The 19,172-nt window shown below is 38.5% G+C and overlaps 2 protein-coding genes and 1 pseudogene across 2 annotated transcripts; 1 reads left to right on the forward strand and 2 right to left on the reverse strand.

Annotated features, from left to right (window-relative positions):
• Positions 1-14: 14 nt before the first annotated feature.
• LOC118815307 (polymeric immunoglobulin receptor-like) lies at positions 15-6,014 on the reverse strand. Its single transcript, XM_036581337.1, has 6 exons — positions 5,848-6,014; positions 2,804-3,115; positions 2,262-2,573; positions 1,723-2,034; positions 1,173-1,495; positions 15-488 (listed from the first exon to the last, which is right to left on the reverse strand). The coding sequence occupies exons 1-6, from the start codon at positions 5,921-5,923 to the stop codon at positions 327-329; spliced, it is 1,497 nt and encodes a 498-aa protein (XP_036437230.1). The 5' UTR covers positions 5,924-6,014; the 3' UTR covers positions 15-326.
• A 991-nt stretch (positions 6,015-7,005) lies between these two features.
• On the forward strand, positions 7,006-7,150 carry LOC118816354 (annotated as a pseudogene).
• Positions 7,151-9,070: 1,920 nt separating this feature from the next.
• LOC118816076 (polymeric immunoglobulin receptor-like) lies at positions 9,071-17,795 on the reverse strand. The gene is made up of 6 exons (XM_036582585.1): positions 17,528-17,795; positions 16,278-16,598; positions 11,624-11,944; positions 10,227-10,544; positions 9,282-9,380; positions 9,071-9,139 (listed from the first exon to the last, which is right to left on the reverse strand). Exons 1-6 carry the CDS (start codon positions 17,571-17,573, stop codon positions 9,081-9,083), a joined length of 1,164 nt encoding a protein of 387 aa, XP_036438478.1. The 5' UTR covers positions 17,574-17,795; the 3' UTR covers positions 9,071-9,080.
• Between the last annotated feature and the right edge of the window lie 1,377 nt (positions 17,796-19,172).

Raw genomic sequence — 19,172 nt, forward strand, 5'->3', positions numbered from 1 at the left:
ACATTTATTCCACAATCATTATCTACTATGTAAAAGGTTCACACAATTAGTCTCATACCATATTTAACTGCCCACCATGAACAATCAGAATTGTCTTTGGAAAAACAGCACTCCACTTTGATACTTGTTCAAATCCTGTTCTGAAGGTCAGCCAACTGGTAACTGACCAACGGACGTGTTGTCAGTAGTTGGTCTGTTTACGTCTGTTTGATTTCTTCTTTGCTGTAGACTCACTGCTCCATCATTACCATCATTGCTGTGGTAAATCATGGTACCAACAGGCACTTAGGTAGTTAGGAACAAGAAATTATAAATTTATATGCAAATCATGAACATTTACACATGAAAGAACAGTAGCAAGAGTACAATGAGTTAGTTGTGCAGTTTGTACCTTTGTTTCTTTTGGTGTGATAAACCACAGCCACTATAATGTGAAGAAAGATCACAGTCACCAAGGCAAAGGGGACGAAGGGCAGAGACCGTGGAGGCTCTACAACAACATGTCCTGGCAAAAAATTGCAAGATAGAAAACAATTAACAGTAACATTTTATTTTGATAGTCCATTGAAGATACTTTGTAGCTGCTTCCTACACCTACCCCTAAACCTAACCCTATCCTTAACTTCAAGACTAAACCTACACCTACTCTTAAACCTAACCCTATCCTTAACTCCAACACTAAACCTACACCTACTCCTAAACCTAACCCAAACCTTAACTTCAACACTAAACCTACTCCTACTCCTAAACCTAACCCTAACCTTAACTCCAACACTAAACCTACACCTACTCTTAAACCTAACCCTATCCTTAACCTCAACACTAAACTTACACCTACTCTTAAACCTAACCCTATCCTTAACTTTAACACTAAATCTACACCTATTCCTAAACCTAACACTAACCTTAACTTCAACACTAAACCTGCACCTACTCCTAAACCTTATCATAACTTCAACACTAAACATACACCTACTCCTAAACGTAACTTTAACTTCAGCACTAAATGTACACCTACTTCTATATCTAACCCAAACCTGGGTGGAGCTATTCTTAAGCTATTCTTAAGTTATAGAATTGTGTAGTAAAACTTTGAGCCCACTTTCAGACCCTGGCCATTTAAGGGATTGTTGCTACCACTGGGAATGTGAATAGAAGCATAAAAATAATGCTTTACCTTCTACAAAAAGTTTGATATTTTTGTACTCATTTCCTGTAGGCTCACACCTGTAACCTCCTCCATCCTCTTCAGTCAGGTGTGATATGAGTAGAGAGAGATTTCCTGGAGAGTGACCATTAACCAGCTGAACTCTGTTTCGGTACTGACCACTCTCACTGAATATCTCTTCCCATGTGTTTCTGTCTGTGTTGTATTTCTTCCAGGTGAATATCTCAGGTTTGGTCTGTAGGTTAATGCAGGAGCAGGGCAGCAGTACTGACCCTCCTGTATGAGCTGTGATCCTCTGGTAAGTTTCACTGTTTTCCAGAGTGCAGCCTGCAGAAACACACATCAGTAAAGACCCTCTCTTTCTTGATGTTGTTACACTGCTCTGAAATTTAAAGCCCAGGGTGAAACAAAACTGACCAGTGTGGTTTATTTGTGAAGCTAACCAATATCAAGTGCTCTTATTTGATAAAAAAGGGTAATTGCAAGAATTGTGTACATTACTATTGTTATTTAATTTGAATTGCATATATAATAAAGACTGAAATGCTGTTTACCTTCTACAGTGAGGTGAATGTATGTGTGTCCAATGTCTTTAACATCACACTTGTAATCTCCCTCATCCTCTTCAGTCAGGTGTGATATGAGTAGCGAGAGATTTCCTGGAGAGTGACCATTAACCAGCTGAACTCTGTTTCTGTACTGACCACTCTCACTGGATATCTCTTCCCATGTGCTTGTGTTGTATTTCTTCCAGGTGAATATCTCAGGTTTGGTCTGTAGGTTAGTGCAGTAGCAGGGCAGCAGTACTGACCCTCCTGTATGTACTGTCTCATACACTGTTCTTCCGCTGTTTTCCAGAGTGCAGCCTGCAGAAACACACATCAGTAAAGACCCTCTCTTTCTTGATGTTGTTACACTGCTCTGAAATTTAAAGCCCAGGGTGAAACAAAACTGACCAGTGTGGTTTATTTGTGAAGCTAACCAATATCAAGTGCTCTTATTTGATAAAAAAGGGTAATTGCAAGAATTGTGTACATTACTATTGTTATTTAATTTGAATTGCATATATAATAAAGACTGAAATGCTGTTTACCTTCTACAGTGAGGTGAATGTATGTGTGTCCAATGTCTTTAACATCACACTTGTAATCTCCCTCATCCTCTTCAGTCAGGTGTGATATGAGTAGCGAGAGATTTCCTGGAGAGTGACCATTAACCAGCTGAACTCTGTTTCTGTACTGACCACTCTCACTGGATATCTCTTCCCATGTGCTTGTGTTGTATTTCTTCCAGGTGAATATCTCAGGTTTGGTCTGTAGGTTAGTGCAGTAGCAGGGCAGCAGTACTGACCCTCCTGTATGTACTGTCTCATACACTGTTCTTCCGCTGTTTTCCAGAGTGCAGCCTGCAGAAACACACATCAGTAAAAACCCTCCCTTTCTTGATGTTGTTACGCTGCTCTGAAATTTAAAGCCCAGGGTGAAACAACACTGACCAGTGTGGTTTATTTGTGAAGCTAATCAATATCAAGTGCTCTTATTTGATAAAAAAAAAGGGTAATCGCAAGAATTGTATACGTTACTATTGTTATTTAATTTGAATTGCATATATAATAAAGATTGAAATACCAGTTACCTTCTACAGTGAGGTGAATGTATGTGTGTCCAATGTCTTTAACATCACACTTGTAACCTCCCTCATCCTCTTCAGTCAGGTGTGATATGAGTAGCGAGAGATTTCCTGGAGAGTGACCATTAACCAGCTGAACTCTGTTTCTGTACTGACCACTGTCACTGGATATCTCTTCCCATGTGCTTGTGTTGTATTTCTTCCAGGTGAATATCTCAGGTTTGGTCTGTTGGTCAGTGCAATAGCAGGGCAGCAGTACTGACCCTCCTGTATAAGCTGTCTCATACACTGCTCTTCCACTGTTTTCCAGAGTGCAGCCTGCAGAAACACATATGAGCATAATTACCTCTCTTTGAAAGACTTTTGACATCATTGGTATGCATAGAGCACAGAAGTCGCAGATGAGCCCTTTCACCTGGACCAGAGCACCAACTTCATGGTCTGTCACTTCTGCATCCACCAGCTGTGATGACCATTCTCACGGCTCACCACATTGAGTTATTTGCTTCTTAAAATGAAAGAAAAGTCCAGTGCCTGTGAGAGTAACACATATTGCTTCAGAGCCCCTGATACCCCAGTACCACTACTGATGGTGTATTCAGACATCCTGGTGAGTTGGTAATGTCAGGAAACTGTCACCTTTCACTCAATCATAACACCTGTTGTTTGTATGTTATTAATCAATGACTGTGGGCAGTCGTGGGCTGGAGGTTAGGGAACCAGCCTTGCAACCAGAAGGTTGCCGATTCAATCCCCTGAGCCATCAGTACATGACTGAGGTGCCCTTGAGAATGATACTGTTGTTTATTAAATAGCGATGATGTGATGATGATGAAGTCTCCGCTGACACCATCTTGCATGTATAAGATGTTTATTACAAAGTAAAACAGTATCATATCAAGTACCATAAAGTACCTGCGAGGGGATCTGTGCCAATTCTGAAGTGTCCCCTTCAGAACAGTATAGCCTACTGCTTATATAGGGTGGTTGTTTTCGACAAAGGGAGCAGAACATATGGTCCTTCTTAAAATAGTCTCATTCATCTGGAACTAAAAGAGGAAGGGGACCTTGACCCTTGGACCTTTGGACCAGGGGCCCCCTAACTTAAACATTCCAAACCTACAAAGTCAGATAACACATGGAGCTCGGATATTACAATACCTAACCCCCAACTGCTACTCGGGCATTGTGGATATAGCTGCCCACCACTCCGGGCAAGTGTGCTCACTGCCCCCTAGTGTGTGTCTTCACTAGCGTGTATGTGGTGTTTCACTGCACGGATGGGTTAGATTTTGGAGGTGAAACTTCCCCATTGTGGGACTAATAAGGGTCACTTATCTTTAATAAACATTTGTACCCACCATGATTCAGAAAATAAAGTGTGAGATGTATCATTGCTGTCAGGACAAAACCTTGTATCTCCATTTTTGCTGTCTTTAATTTTGCCATTATTTGAAAAAGGGAATTCGTCTAAAATTACTTGGCAGAAATGGTCTAAAATTACTTGGAAAAAACTTCTCCATTTAATTCCATTATACATTCCTTGTCATGTCAGGTTTTAAGCCTAAAGGCCTGTCTGTTATCTGTCATAGTTTTTTATTACACAGATTATTGGTCTGTCAAATTACTTGTTTAAGTTGAATGAACTCAAAATTTTAAGGCAACCAGGTTACATACTTTTTTTACATTAAAACACAATCATTTTTGTACATTGAAGAATTTTAGTGCTAAATGTCAGTTTAATGGGAACAAGCTGTTGGACAGTAAAAACAACAAAATTATTAAAGCATTTTGCAATTTGCAAGTCGATGGAAATGTAGTGTTTCCCAGCCCTGGTGCAGCCCCTTCTACACCTGCTCAACTGTATAGCCCACTGAACAGCAGACATAACACAATGCATTACACAACTATACTACACGAGAATGTGCACAAAACAGAAGACAAACATGTTTAAATCAACCGTGAACTCTTTCTCCCACACGCAGAGGAGATGCAATAGTGGACTGTGTGTTGTCACTCGTTCCTTCCTTGTTTGGATTTGCCACATCATATAGTCACAAATGATCACTTACAGGAAAATAACTCCCTCTTTTTGTACACATCTACACTCATCAGAGACTTTATTAGAAACCTCTACCTTATAGGTCCACCTTGCTGTGGCTAAAGACTGTAGCCTATTTGTTACCATTTGCAATTTGTGTTAACGCTTCATAGAATATGTTTGTTCATAAACTGAGCAAACATATTCCATTACAGTTATAGATTTTTATGCCACTGTGCCTGATTCATTCATACTGTCACAAAATTAAAGTGCTACAACTCTTTCTTTGGAGCGATATCATTTAAATCCCCAAGAACAATGATTCTCAAACTGGCTCTCAGGGACCCCCTCCCCCCCAGTAGTCCACATTTTTGCTTCAACCCAACATAGGGATAGACAAAAAAGGTGGACTGTCTCTGGGACTCTGAGGACCAGTCTGAGAACCACCACCCTAAAGTAGCATTGGATGGTTCATTAGAGAACCGTTTTTCTAAGTAAGATTTATGAGTCTTAACAACTTTAGTTGTTTAGACATCTTCTAAATAAAGGTTCTGCACTGTTTAAAGGCTTTCTTAGAACTGTACATCCAAGCCAATAAAATTTAGGAGCTTTTATTTCCAAGAGTGTAGGTACTTATGCATATTTCTGCTATATTACTATATAATATGTGCAGAAATACCAAAGTATAGTGTCTACCTGCCTAAAAAGATAAACCTAAATCTTGATTTTTAGGTGTATTGACTCAATACACCTTTTTTTGTCTCCAGTCTTTTTAATTTTATTGATCTATTTTAAAGCTTTAGGTTATGAAAAGGTACAAATACAAACTTTTCTCCTGGAAAAAAAGCTATTTACGTTGAACCTTAAGGCTGTCATTGTAACTTTGATGGTACACTTACATTGTTTGTACCATGACATGTCCATCTTTACTCAGCTCAATGACAATAAAACATGTATGCTGCTAATGACTACCTGAACATTGTGTAAAAGGGGAAAGCAGAGGACTTACCTTCAGTAACATGAAGCACTGTAAGGAGAAGACAAATCAACACCTGCATTCTTACTGAAGACTTAAATACACTCATAAATCAGACACTAATAAGAGCTACGCACAGTAACTTCCTGCCACACTGTCTAAACATCCCTACTGTGCTTTAAAGATCACATTAAGCCACAACAAACTGAAGACATCACACCACTACAGTTCATAGGATGAGCAAACTTTGCATCACATGGTTTACTAAGGGTGGTGATGACAGAGTACAGAGACAGATGTTGCACAAGTACAGCAGTAGTCAGAGGCATACAAGTAATAAGAATAAGAATGAGTTTAATTTGTGTAGCACTTACAAAGCAATAAGAATGTGCAAATCAACCATAGACAAAAAATACACCATACCCACAGTTCCCAGACAGCAGGGGTAAAACATCTCAGTTCGCCTACTCCACCGAGGGGTGAAAGGGATTTATGCTGACATGGCTAGTCCAGGACACCTCCACAGCCACAGAGAAAGGTGCCTCTGCTGGTGCATCCAAGAAAAGTCCTCAGCAGCAGAAAGGTCTTTCTGCCAGTGTGCCTAGGAAATTTCCCATACCATGGGGAAAGGTCTTTCTGCCAGTGTGCCCAGGAAATCTCCCATACCATGGGGAGAGGTATCCATGCCAGTATGCCTGGGAATACTCTTCAGCCTTGAAGAAAGATCTCTCTGCTGGCTAGTCCAAGAAAAGTTCTCAGACACAAGCCTGGGAAAATTCCTTGTTTTTGAGAATGGGAAAACTCCTCAGTCACACTACAGGGAAAACTGCTAGCTGTGAGTCGAGAAAAAATCCTCAGCTGCATTGATGTTAAAACTTCCCAGCTGTGTGCCCCAGAATTTTTTTCAAATACAGGGAAAGGTCTCTCTGCCACTACACCGTGGAAAATGACTCAGCTGCAAGTCTTGGAAAACTCCTTAGTGATGGATAAAGGTTTCTTGGTCAACAGGGGTTAATTTGTTGACCAGCAGGGAAAGTTTACGAGTTGCAAACAATCACAGTTGGAAAAACTGAAACAAAAATCTATAGTCTGATGGATTCCTTATGTGGCAGTCATTTGTAATTCAGGGGTGTGATTATGGTAATAATATGCTAATTGTTTGGAAGTGTACAGGTATACTGGGGTACAGGTATACTGGGGAGACACCATGATCAAGAATGTGGTTCACCCAGGGTGAGGTTCGGCCATTGCACTCTAGGCTGTGCTGACCTCTGTGAATTCCCCAAATGTTGGAATCTCTACAGCATAATTTGTGGGGGACTGCATTAGCACTATTTTGGGCAGTCATGGGCTGGAGGTTAGGGAACCAGCCCTGTGACTGGAAGGTTGCCAGTTCGATCCCCTGAGCCGACAGGACATGACTGAAATGTTCTTGAGCAAGGCACCTAACCCCCAACTGCTGTCCGGATGCTGTGAATAGGGCTGCCCACCGTTCCAGGCATATGTGCTCAGTGTGTGTGGGTTCACTAGTGTGCATGTATGTTGGTGTGTCACTGCACATATGGGTTAAATGCAGAGGTCTAATTCCTGTGCAAGAACAGTTGGTCAGTGGTTCTAAATTCATGTGTGCTCCCAAATGAAAACAATTGGTATTCATTAACCTCTAAAATAGCCAGGGCTAGCAGTTTTATTACAGGGCTAGCAGTTTTATTACATGCTTCTATAACCAAAAATAGTTCAGCCAAGGACAAAATGTTCAAGTAGTGTGTAATAAGACTGGGATTTTAAGGGGTTATTCTATTAAACCAAAATGGGTTCCTTCCAGGCCACAGCTCTGCAGAGATTAGCATTTGCTTTCATTAAATGCTCTGAATTCAATTGCCAATTAGCAGATGAGTTGAATCAGGTGTGTTTAATGAGGCAGAGCACTGAAGTTATCACACATGTGTACAAACAAATGTGGTGTTTATGCTATATATGTCAATTTGGCAGAAAAAATTTGAGAAGGTCCAGTTTACTACTAGCAGTTTGTTCATGTACTTAGAAAGCTTTCATGAATGTTCTCCAAGATATCTAAGAGGTTTAGTGTGATTATGAACCAATTTTGCAACTTTGGTTGTTTTGCAGATGATCCGTACTTTGTCTTTGACAGATGTATTTAACGACTGTATAGAAGTCCAACAGCATCTTGAAAAGCTCCTTGTTTTATTGAGGTGCATGAATTCTAACTGTATTCTGAATAAATAACAGGATTAGCAGACTTGCAATGTGCATAATTCAGAATATGGCAATTGATCGTCACAGTCAAAACTTTAGCATGCTTAGAAATGTAGATGTTAGCATTGAGTTTTTGAGTGATAACAATACATTGTAAACTGTGATGTATTAAATAATAACATGCTTGTGTTGCCTGTTTTAAGATATTCTATGTGTTACTTTTTTCTGTTTAACAATGTGTTGTTTTCAATGTGTAGTATAAAAATATAACCCTAACAAAAGATTGCATGATTTTGGGAACACTTATTATGTCCTATAACACACTAATTAAGTCTCATCAAATCAGTAGCTACTAATTAACTGGCTGCTCATTACTACTTTATTAAGTAGTAACTACAATTAAATAAGCACTTTTCTATATGTATTATACATCATAATCTTTTGCTTCATTCATCATTTGTTGATATGAAGACATACAACTAGACTATCTGATTAGACTCAATTTAACAGGTCAGGTATTGACTAGATGCTAAATTAATAAGCACAGTTCATGCAGACCCCATGTTTAAGTATCCACCACACTTTTACACCTTAAATACACATTAACTATAAATCTTGACTTCAGAATAGAGTGTCCATTTGTCTTTCTTTTGAGCTAATTTGTGATTTATTCTCAAAGTGTTATATAAATCAAAAGAAAATACACAATTAAGTGTTATCATATCCAATTTTTTTTATTTTAAATGTATGTGTTATTTATCAGGTAAACAAAAAAGCCAAAACATGAAAAAATAGACCTTCACCAAAATATCTTTCATGTTTGGAAGTCACACTAGCATCAACAGAACAAAAATAAGGAACAATGTTTACGTGTTGTACAATGTAATATTATTTATCAGCAGGTTTTTTCCATACTCATAATCATATTTCTGGGGGGCTTCTGGTTTAAAGGGAAAACAAAACATTTGAGTTTAAGCTGCTACATATTCAGATCTTGTACTGAACACCATCCCGATTAAACAAACCAAATTTTTTTTTCTGTTTCTTCTCTACTGTAGACTCACTGCTCCATCTTCTTCAGCATTACTGTAGCGAACCATGGTAGGATCTGGAGTTTAGATGGATAAAATAAACAAGTAAACTACAGTTCATGCAGAATCTGATACTGAGACTTAAAAAAATAAATAATAAAAATATACATATGCAGGAAAAGTAGTATGAATATGACAACTTGATTGTGTTGTCTGTACCTTTGTTTCTTTTGGTGCAGTAGACCACAGCTACTATAATGTGGAGAAAGATCACAGTCACCACGGCAAAGGGGACAAAGGGCAGAGACTGTGGAGAGACTGAAATCAACATCGGTCACAGGTGAGCTTCTTAAAAGTTGCATAGCTCAAAGATCAATATTAGACAGTAGAGCAAGGTATTTGAACATTAAAAATTAAGATTATCTTGGTGCTGTAAAGCTTTTGAGTAAACTAAGATCTGACATCACCTCTTTAAGGTTCTTTAGTTAGAAAATAAAATGTACATCATTCATGTATGCTTTAAATGGTAATATGCTAATGGTAATTCAAAATATTAAAGTATGTTATACCTTTTTGAGAGGATTTCTTTCACTATCAAGTTTTGGACTTTGGGCCTCAGTTGTTTTGCAATTGCAAAACTGCATATCAATTAGCTTAACTGCAAATGTTATATTAGACAACATTCAAAGCCTGAATATTAATTAAAACAGTGCATTTCCTGAAGAAAATGCAGAGTTGTGCTGCTTAAACAGTTCCCAGGTGGTTGCTAGGGTGTTGCCAAATGGTCAGCATATGCTTGGATGTTGCTGAATGGTTACTATGGTATTTTAGGTGGTTGTTAAGGTGTTGATAAGTGGTTGCCATGGTGTCCCAGGTGGATGCTTCCCATTCCCACATGTTAAAAATGGACTTGTATTAAAAATGATATAAGCCATTCATTCCTAAGGAAAAAAACGATGATTGTACAAAACCATGTGTCCTAGCACATCAATCCCAATCAGACCAAACCTTCTGGAGTTAGAACAGTCAGAATCTCAAAAACTGTGTGATGAGTTAGTGGACAAAAAAATATGAGCCAAGAAAAAGAATATAACATTGGATAGATAAATAAAGAATCAACAAAGATGCATAAATAATAATAATAAAGATTCAAAAGGTCTTTACCTGTAACAGTGAGCCTAAAATATGTGTGTCCACTGTCTTTAACGTTACACTGGTACTCTCCTCCATCCTCTTCAGTCAGGTGTGATATGAGTAGAGAGAGGTTTCCTGGAGAGTGACCATTAACCAGCTGAACTCTGTTTCTGTACTGACCACTCTCACTGGATATCTCTTCCCATGTGTTTCTGGTCGTGTTGTGTTTCTTCCAGCTGAATGTCTCAGGTGTGGTGTGTAGGTCAGTGCAGTAGCAGGGCAGTAGTACTGAGCCTCCTGTATGTGCTGATATAGTCAGTGTTGTTCGGCTGTTTTCCAGAATGCAGCCTGCAGATAAAAAAATGAATTAAAAAAGAATAGTTACCACAATACCAGAATAATTATATACAATATTTATGTATACGAGATAGGAGCCTTCAGGCCTTTCTAGGCCTTCAGAGAAGGCCCAATGATTTCTGGAAACTAATAATAATAATAATAATAATAATAATAATAATAATACATTTCTGTAATTTTTAGTACATTTTTATTCAATAGAATCAGGCTTGTATTTAAACACTGCAAGCATTATTGTACTTTTTTTTAATTGTAAAATTTTGGACGGAAACAAAATGGTTAAATTCTTGAAAGGCCAAGCTGAAAGTTGGCCAATCAGAAATTATTTCTCTCAGTGGTATCTAGGTAGATGTAGTTAAGCAAGCTCTTCTATTGGTTAGATTAACCATCAGCATAATTATGAAGTGGCAGGGGACTCAACCAATCATGTTTTGATTTCAAATGGCTGAGAGCAGTTTTTGTGAGGAAAAAAAAAACCCTCTCTTTCTGGAAGTTCTAGATTTGTCACTGACAGAATACATATTACAGTCTGATTAGTGGGTTCTTAGAAACGGAAAACAGTGGTGGCAGCTGTACGCCAGAGCTTATTACTGAAAGAGTCACTGTGAAACTGCCACGAGGTAAAATATATGCTAATATGTCTGTCACAGGCTTCAAGTAAAACATGGAATGGCTATTAGAAGCTTCAGATGTCTGTATTTAATTTAGAACTGCCTTTTCTGAATTTTCCATCCAACCTTAAATGGTCTAGTTGTTCTGCAGAACTGCTGCACTGTTAAAGGGGAACAAGTAGCTAACTTCAGCCTCGTCAGAAGGTGTTCATGTGAATCACCATTGGCTTAGCACTAACAATCTACTAGAATCCTATAGGGACATAAGCATTAGCATTGAGGTGGGTTTTTTTCCTCATGTTTTGACCGAGTTTTGACATTTATGGCCCAAATTGAAGGCCTAGCTCTATGCCCTTGTCCTTGGAGCATGCATAAATCCTCATTTAGTTGCCTCTTTCAAGTTATATACACTTATCTACTTTGAATTGCACTACTAATGAAGATTTAAAAAGTTTTTACCTTTAAGAGACAGGCTAATGAATGTGTGTCCACCATCTTTAACATTACACTGATAATGTCCTCCATCCTCTTCAGTCAGGTGTGATATGAGTAGAGAGAGATTTCCTGGAGAGTGACCATTAACCAGCTGAACTCTGCTTCCGTACTGACCACTCTCACTGGATATCTCTTCCCATGTGTTTCTGTCCATGTTGTACTTCTTCCAGCCGAATGTCTCAGGTTTGGTGTGTAGGTCAGTGCAGTAGCAGGGCAACAGTACTGACTGTCCTGTATGTGCTGTGACACTGTGTAATGTACTTCTCTTTTCCAGAACGCAACCTCCTGCTGTTGAGGAAATAATTCTTGTCATGATTTTTGACCCTTTTGTTATGCATAAAAAAACAATGAATGTTGCCTCTGAATACTTGAATACTTTTATTGGTAATGCAAGGCCTTTACATCATTCACACATACAGCTTTTAATAGCATGATTAATGGGGAGTCACAGGATCATATTTGCCATGATAATCTCTGTAAGCACAGGCCTGGACCATCCAATGTGGTTTACAGGTGCGTGTCCAAAGGTCCAAGCCACTAGGACTGGGCTCAGGTGATGCTCATTGTCATGGCAAACATTTACACTAAGTCGTCGTCTACACATGCACATAATTCTGGATCAGATTACTTGTAGTGAGCATGTTAACTGAGATTTTCCATCAGATTGTTGAGTTTAGTGAGCGTATAAACACCTCAGTCTTAATCTATAATCAGAATGTATTCAATCGGATTGGCAAAAATCTTTGCATGTAAATTTAACAACCGTAAAATAGAAAAAATTGTTTGTATAACCGACTTGTTTGATCCGTCCAATGTTAGGTCGCCAATAAAACATTTTTTTAGAAGAGGAAACCTATATTACATTTACAGCAGTTGGCAGACACTCTCATCCAACGACTTAGAGTCTAACCATGTTACAGAGGTAACTGATGTAGTATTTGGAGTCTTCAGTCTTCAGACTTCACTCAGTTCTTTTCTGAGCAGAGAATCAAACCCTGTTGAAGACAAGGATTCATTTTTTGAATACTTTTTGAAACATAGTGCTCAATGAAACGTGATGGTAACATCACCTTTTTGGTCTGTAGATTATAGCATGTTGAGCATAGTAGGTAAAACCTTTGCCTTTACCCAGCAGACTGGATGATTCTCTGCCCAGAGAAGCACATCAAGCTGTACTATAAGTACAAATGTCCCTGAGGAAGACTCCTAACCCTCTGTAAGAAACACTTTTAGTTCCCTATAAAAAATTTCTAATTAATGATTCTTTAAAGGACTTTTTTTTATTATTGTTTAAATAATTGTTGATGAACGTTCTAACGAATTACTGAAGAACCTAGTGAAATACAGTGAACCTAATCACATAATGTAAAGGTTGTACATCAATTAATTTTTTTGTTCCTAGAATTGTACTTCCAAAGCCAAAAAATGCTTTATTTTTAAGAGTGTACTGTATATAAGCCTACTTTATGCACAGAAATACAGTGCCTGCCTGCTGGCCCAGGTAAACCAAACACAGCATGATGTCTTTAGCTCTACACCAGAATCCTTCATTTTAAGATTTATATAGTGTTGTATAGGGATGGAAATTTCAATCTGTTATATTGAAATCAGGCAAATTTTGGACTAAATAGGTGACTGGCATTTGGCTGATATATGTCTTTAACCTCATAAATGGCCAGGGCCCACTGGTGGTAATCTACCAATCTGTGCAGATGATGAGTGGATTCCTCAGTTAAGATGCCCACTGAATACTTGTTGTAATACTTGAGCAATGCAGAGCATTGGGAAAGTGATTAACTACCAGTGGCATCCATTCCACAGAATCACTAAATTACTGGGAGTCCAATAAGGGCCTTTCTGCTTACATTACCAATGTCACTTGAGCTGACCTCTCTGCACCTCACACATGGATGGACAGCCAAAGGTTGTTAAGCCCTGCTTCAAATATCTTCAACAGGAACAAATAGCCAGGCCAGAAAGATGAAATGGTACTCTTATGATAAAAATAGTGATTAATGGAAAACCCTGAGTCATTTGCACAGCTGTGTATCAATAGCACTTTGTTCTGCATTAAAATAACATACCTTGCTGCTAGAATTTTGTTGCCTGAAAATAATTTGAGTCTGTAAGATTGTTGTATGACTATTGCCTTTTTATAAGTTGGTTGGAAACAGTGGTTTGATCATTTGCAATTTTGTCTGAAAATACAACTGAAAATGTTTCATTGCATATAGCATTTGGCCATGAAGCTGCACCTATTTCATGTGAGTTTGCTGCAAATTTTTGGTTGTTAAACCAATTTTAACCATGTTTGGTGTCTTTGCCTGGGTAGTTAAGTGTCGCAGCATCCTGCTTGCCACCCCCAGCTGGAATCAGCATCGCCCACTCATGAGAAAGGGCAACTGGCAATTGGTATTGACCTTATAAAACACTGATTGGTCTATCTGCAGTGCTGTACAATATCATGATCAACACATGGACATTGTGGACATGTTTCCTCAGGGCAACGATAATAACACAAAAACCAGTTAGCCGCTAACAACAAACTGGACAGTACAGAAGAGGAATAAAAGCAGTGGACTCGCCTTCAGTAACATGAGGTGCTGCAAGGAGAAGAAAAATCAACAACTGCATTTTCAACAACCCCACAGTTTATAGGAAGAGCAAACTTTGCATCATGTGGTTCACTAAGGCTGAGTTACACAGCAGGATATGTGCAGAAATGGGATGTGGTGTAAGTGCAGCAGAGGTCAAAGGTAGGCGGTCAAATAATAAAGTGTCTTGACCAAACTTAGCGTCCCTTCACAACAGCAACAAGAACACAGGAACTAACAGTACACACAATTGCCTGGAAAAGTCTTCACAGTTGTGTGTGTGTGTGTATGGCACTGTGGGCAGCTGTTGACCAATTGAGGATAGTGCCTGAAACGGCAGCGACGAGGCAGGAGGAGAAAACAGAAATCAGTTTTTCTGCTAAACACACTTTATTAGTGTGGAAACAATACACAAGATAAAACCAGTTCTACTGCAACCTGAGAGTGTTAACAAAACAGGCTCATAAGCCAGACTAAGTGGATTTTGAGAACCTGAAAGAACTGTTTGACTGGCATGCAAATCATCCAATCACAGAACAAATTGACCCTATTCTACAACAGTTCAGTACAACAGGACAGGCAGATGCTTGGCGTCAGTTGGGACGAATCAAAAGACCTTGCTCCAAATTGGAGACAGCTAGCTGCCCTATAGAATGGGAGGAACTAAGTCTAGGTCTAATTTAAAATTGTTAGATTATGAAAAGGAACAAATATGCACCTTTCTCTTGGTAAAGAAAATGTGGTGTACCTAAAACTCATTTAAGGTACACAGTACAACAGGCTATCCGAATGTTACTGTTCACGTGACATATGCTGCTAATTGTTGTATCTTTAATGGTACATTTACATTTTATCTTGATGCAACAAAATGTACTTGTGTAGTTTTTTCCTGACAGAGTGTACAGAGAACACATATAATAGAAATAAACATTGAGTGTGTTTACGTGCACTCAATAATCCAATCATAATCAGATTTCTGCAGCTATCCGATTATTCAAATGGTCATGTAAACACCATACTCCAATCTAGAAATCCAACTAAGAAATCTGATAAAGACAGCTGGATTTTAGCTCAGTAATCAGATTTCTCAGTGCATGTAAACGCTTACTCTGATTTCTTTCAGATTTCTCAGTCTGTGCATGTGCAGAACAGACTGCTCTACTAGAAATAAGCAAGCAGCAAAAAACATGTGGAGCGACGCTGAAACCAACCACGTTCTCAATGAAATAAAGGATTTAAATATTCTTCGTCTTCTAGATGATGTATGTTCATTTTGTCAGGTAAAGTGGAGCAATGTTTTTAAAAAAAAGCTGCGTCAAGAAGTTTGAGTTTTACATCTTCTTCTGTGAGTTTATTGCCTGGTTGCAAAGCAGAAATTCAATTATTGCCTGACTCGTGTAGACCCTGGAGTTTTCCCATTATCTGATTACTTAATTGCATGTAAACACGTTGATCGGATTACAGACAAAATCTGATTGTCTGCAGTTATCAGATTATTAAGTGCATGTAAACGCATTAGTCTCTTTCATAGAACAAACAGTTCTGTTAAACCAGACTAGACTTTAGCTTTCAAAGAAATCAGATACCTGAGTTACTGTCTTCGAACAAAGTATTTAGAGCAGTTTAATGGATTTCGTGCATTCAGCATAAACGCCAATGGTTTTTCCGAAACATTCATTTAAGTAGGGGGTGTACCGTTCTTAGTGGTGGAGTTTGGCAGAATCTAGCACCAAGAGTTTAACAAGGTATCCCCAGATATATGTTTTCACTACAAGAGCCTTGCTAGACTACCAATAACTTTGCAGTAGCTTGATAATTCAGTATATTATTAAACAGCTGATTCTGTATACTAAGCAATACTTTGACTTGGCTGGTCTTCAGATATGTTCTTTACAGAAGAGTGTAGTTTCTAGTGTCCTTTAGCCTTCTGTCCTGTATCATGGTAATGGATTTGTATTGTATGCCTAATGCCAAGTTATGAGGTCATCATGGCACTACGGATATGAATCAAAATTGTGTTTTACCTGTTATAGTGAGGAAGACGAATCTGTGTTCTTTCATCTCAAGATTACACCTGTACATTCCTCCGTCCTTTGTGGTCAGGTGTGATATGAGTAGAGAGAGATTTCCTGGAGAGTGACCATTAACCAGCTGAATTCTGCTGTTTGTGGACCGGTCACTCTCACTGGATATCTCTTCCCATGTGTGATTGGTTGTGTTATATTTCTCCCAAATGAATCTCTCAGGTGTGGTGTGCAGGTCAGTGCAGTGACAAGGCAGTAGCACTGATCCTCCTGTGTATGCAGTAATCTGTTCTGTCTCTCTGTGGTCTTCCAGGGTGCAGCCTGCAGAAACAAACCAGTTTGGCAGTGGAGAACTGTGATTATTAGAGTGAGGCTATACAATAAATGTCAAAACTCAGTCAAAATAAAATTTCAGTCAGTGTCACTGCTGGACTTAGAATAGTCCACCAACCAAAATTATCCATCCGACAGGGTCCTGTGGGCAGCGTCCGGCGTCACATGAGAGGGAGTGGGTTATCGCGAAATAACAACATGTTATTTATGATAACACACAACCTCGAGTGTTCTATTGCTTTGATACAACAGTTAAATTAATAAAGTAAGAAATAAATTAACTGGGCCGTGAACGTGTCAATATGTTCGTTAATATGTTTTAATGTTAGCAATTCCTTCTGCCAAATTATAGTTTCTTAACAAGCAGCTTGTTGCTACGTCAGAGTAACAAACTCTGCTCACTCGTTGCTCAGTCTGCTGTAAGCCTCGCCTTTTGAAGTACGGACTGAGCCATAAAACTGCCGTAATATCAAGTTTAGCTCAGTTTTGTCAATTTTTGCTAGACCAATATTAATGTTGTTTTGTTCCAGCCAGTCTGTAAAGCATCGTACAGCCTATTTTGTTTGACGAATGGTATTCGGTTTATTTCTGGTGTTTAGGTTGTTTAGCTGTTCTTCTGTCACAGCTGCCGACTGAAAAGCTGCTCAGTGGTGATGACAGTTTGGGAATTTAGTGTAGTCTCATCTTCAGAGACTGACCAAATCAGTAAGAAGTAAAAACGTCCAAATGGCTTGAGCATCTCCTACAGCTGTCAAAGTTGTTGCTTAGCAATGGCGTCTTAGCAGAGTGATACAGGGTTAATGAAAAAAACGTAATGTTATGGCGAAATGACAGCACAGTTAGAACGCTTCTCAACCAATCAGCTTGCATGGCCGTAACTAACTGTTGTATAATAAGAGATATAATGGTACACTCACCTTCAGCAACACGCAGCACAAGCAGCAGATAACACCAGACCTGCATTCTTGTTCCTGCACCCCCTGACTACATACAGTGGCAGCACAGCTGTAGACAGAACCGTTCCTATATCCACTCTTCAAAACTACAGCCTACTGAACAATCTGACAGCTACACATATACAACAACACTGCTGTACTTCAGCAAAACCGTCTTCAAAACTGCAGTCTACCATGTAACTAACAGCCTGAAACTCTGTAACTCTCTTAGCATGACTACCACACCCTGATGTGCACACCAGCAAAGATGAGGAACTGGGTTAAGATCAGTTCAGCTCCCACTCTTTCTCAACGCACAGCCGAAGATATAGCAATACAAAGTTGTGTCACTGTGATGTTGTCACTTTGTATTTTCTATGTCTTTTATTTTAGTACTCTATGCATCTCATATAGAAACACAAACCAGATAAAGCCTATCCTATTGTTTAATCTCAATGCTTTTGTCATTGGTTGTCATTGGTTAATCTTGATACTTTTGTCATTGGTTGTCATTGGTTAATCCTGATACTTTTGTCATTGGTTGTCATTGGTTAATCTCAGTGCTTTTGTCACTGGTTGTCATTGTTTAAACTCAATGCTTTTGTCATCGGTTGTCACTGGTTCATCTCAATACTTCTGCCACTAGTTATAATTGGTTAATGTAAATATTTTGTCCAATGACAAGCTCATGTTTTTCTTTATTCAATATTCGCTATTGCATATTCATTATGAATTCTGCATTCTTTATCCGCATTGGTCTTGTGTTATTATTTGCCTGGCTGGTGTTCACCAGAGGAGGAAGAAGTGGCTCCTCCTCTTACTCTTAGGGACTTAAGTCTTGGTTCCTCTTAAGGCTTCTTCCTCACCTCTGTTGCCCTTGACTTAGTCATTATAGCACTCATTGTAAAAAGCATTATACATCGATTATACATTACACATAATGCATTCTAGAAAGTCATAGGAAACAGAATATTGCAATATGATGTCAGCATATTCCAAAATTTAAATTCTACATATTGTAATAGATTTTCAGTATATTATACATTGTCATAGGATGACAGGACCACAAATCAGTTACTGCATTTTCTAGGTCTTGAGGGATGCAGTACAGCATAATCATGCTCATTATCACTACAGGTGTTGTATAAAGTTATGTAAATTATACGTAACGGAAACAAGAAAAAGATTACTTTCAGAAATATGCAATATAAGACTATTTTTCATGTATAGCATTCACAGATTCTATACACAGATGATGCAGCAGAGTTATATTTAGTGGTCTGGTGCGCCCTCTAGAGGCCGTGTGCAAAAAAAGGTGTTTCAAGTAGTTTTTCAGTAAGTGCATGTAGGTGTGTGATGCAGATCCTTACATATTACTATTCTTGTACATTCATAGTAGTTACTTTTTAGACGAAAAAAAGAAAACTATTCATTACTTTTTAAATATAGAAATGCATTCATTTTTTAGGTTTTATGAATAATTCTGTAGTTTTATATTAATATATAGACAGGTAACAAAATAAAAAAAAACCTGAATAACTGAATGGAGAAACATAACAAGTGCAGATGCTGCAAGGCAGTTGATATAATACAATTAACCAGTTAACATCCCACCATGCTATGCTGC

Source organism: Colossoma macropomum, unplaced genomic scaffold (genome assembly GCF_904425465.1).
Source record: "Colossoma macropomum unplaced genomic scaffold, Colossoma_macropomum, whole genome shotgun sequence".
In the NCBI taxonomy this organism is placed as follows: Eukaryota; Metazoa; Chordata; class Actinopteri; order Characiformes; family Serrasalmidae; genus Colossoma; species Colossoma macropomum.

Coding starts and splice junctions, on each gene's coding strand:
- LOC118815307 (XM_036581337.1), bottom strand. CDS start 5,923: ATGAGTGTATTTAAGTCTTCAGTAAGAATGCAGGTGTTGATTTGTCTT. Junction 3,116..5,847: donor AGTGCTTCATGTTACTGAAG/GTAAGTCCTCTG, acceptor GTGTTTCTGCAG/GCTGCACTCTGGAAAACAGT. Junction 2,574..2,803: donor CATTCACCTCACTGTAGAAG/GTAACTGGTATT, acceptor GTGTTTCTGCAG/GCTGCACTCTGGAAAACAGC.
- LOC118816076 (XM_036582585.1), bottom strand. CDS start 17,573: ATGCAGGTCTGGTGTTATCTGCTGCTTGTGCTGCGTGTTGCTGAAG. Junction 9,381..10,226: donor TTTTAGGCTCACTGTTACAG/GTAAAGACCTTT, acceptor TGTTGATTTCAG/TCTCTCCACAGTCTCTGCCC. Junction 9,140..9,281: donor CTGCACCAAAAGAAACAAAG/GTACAGACAACA, acceptor TCTAAACTCCAG/ATCCTACCATGGTTCGCTAC.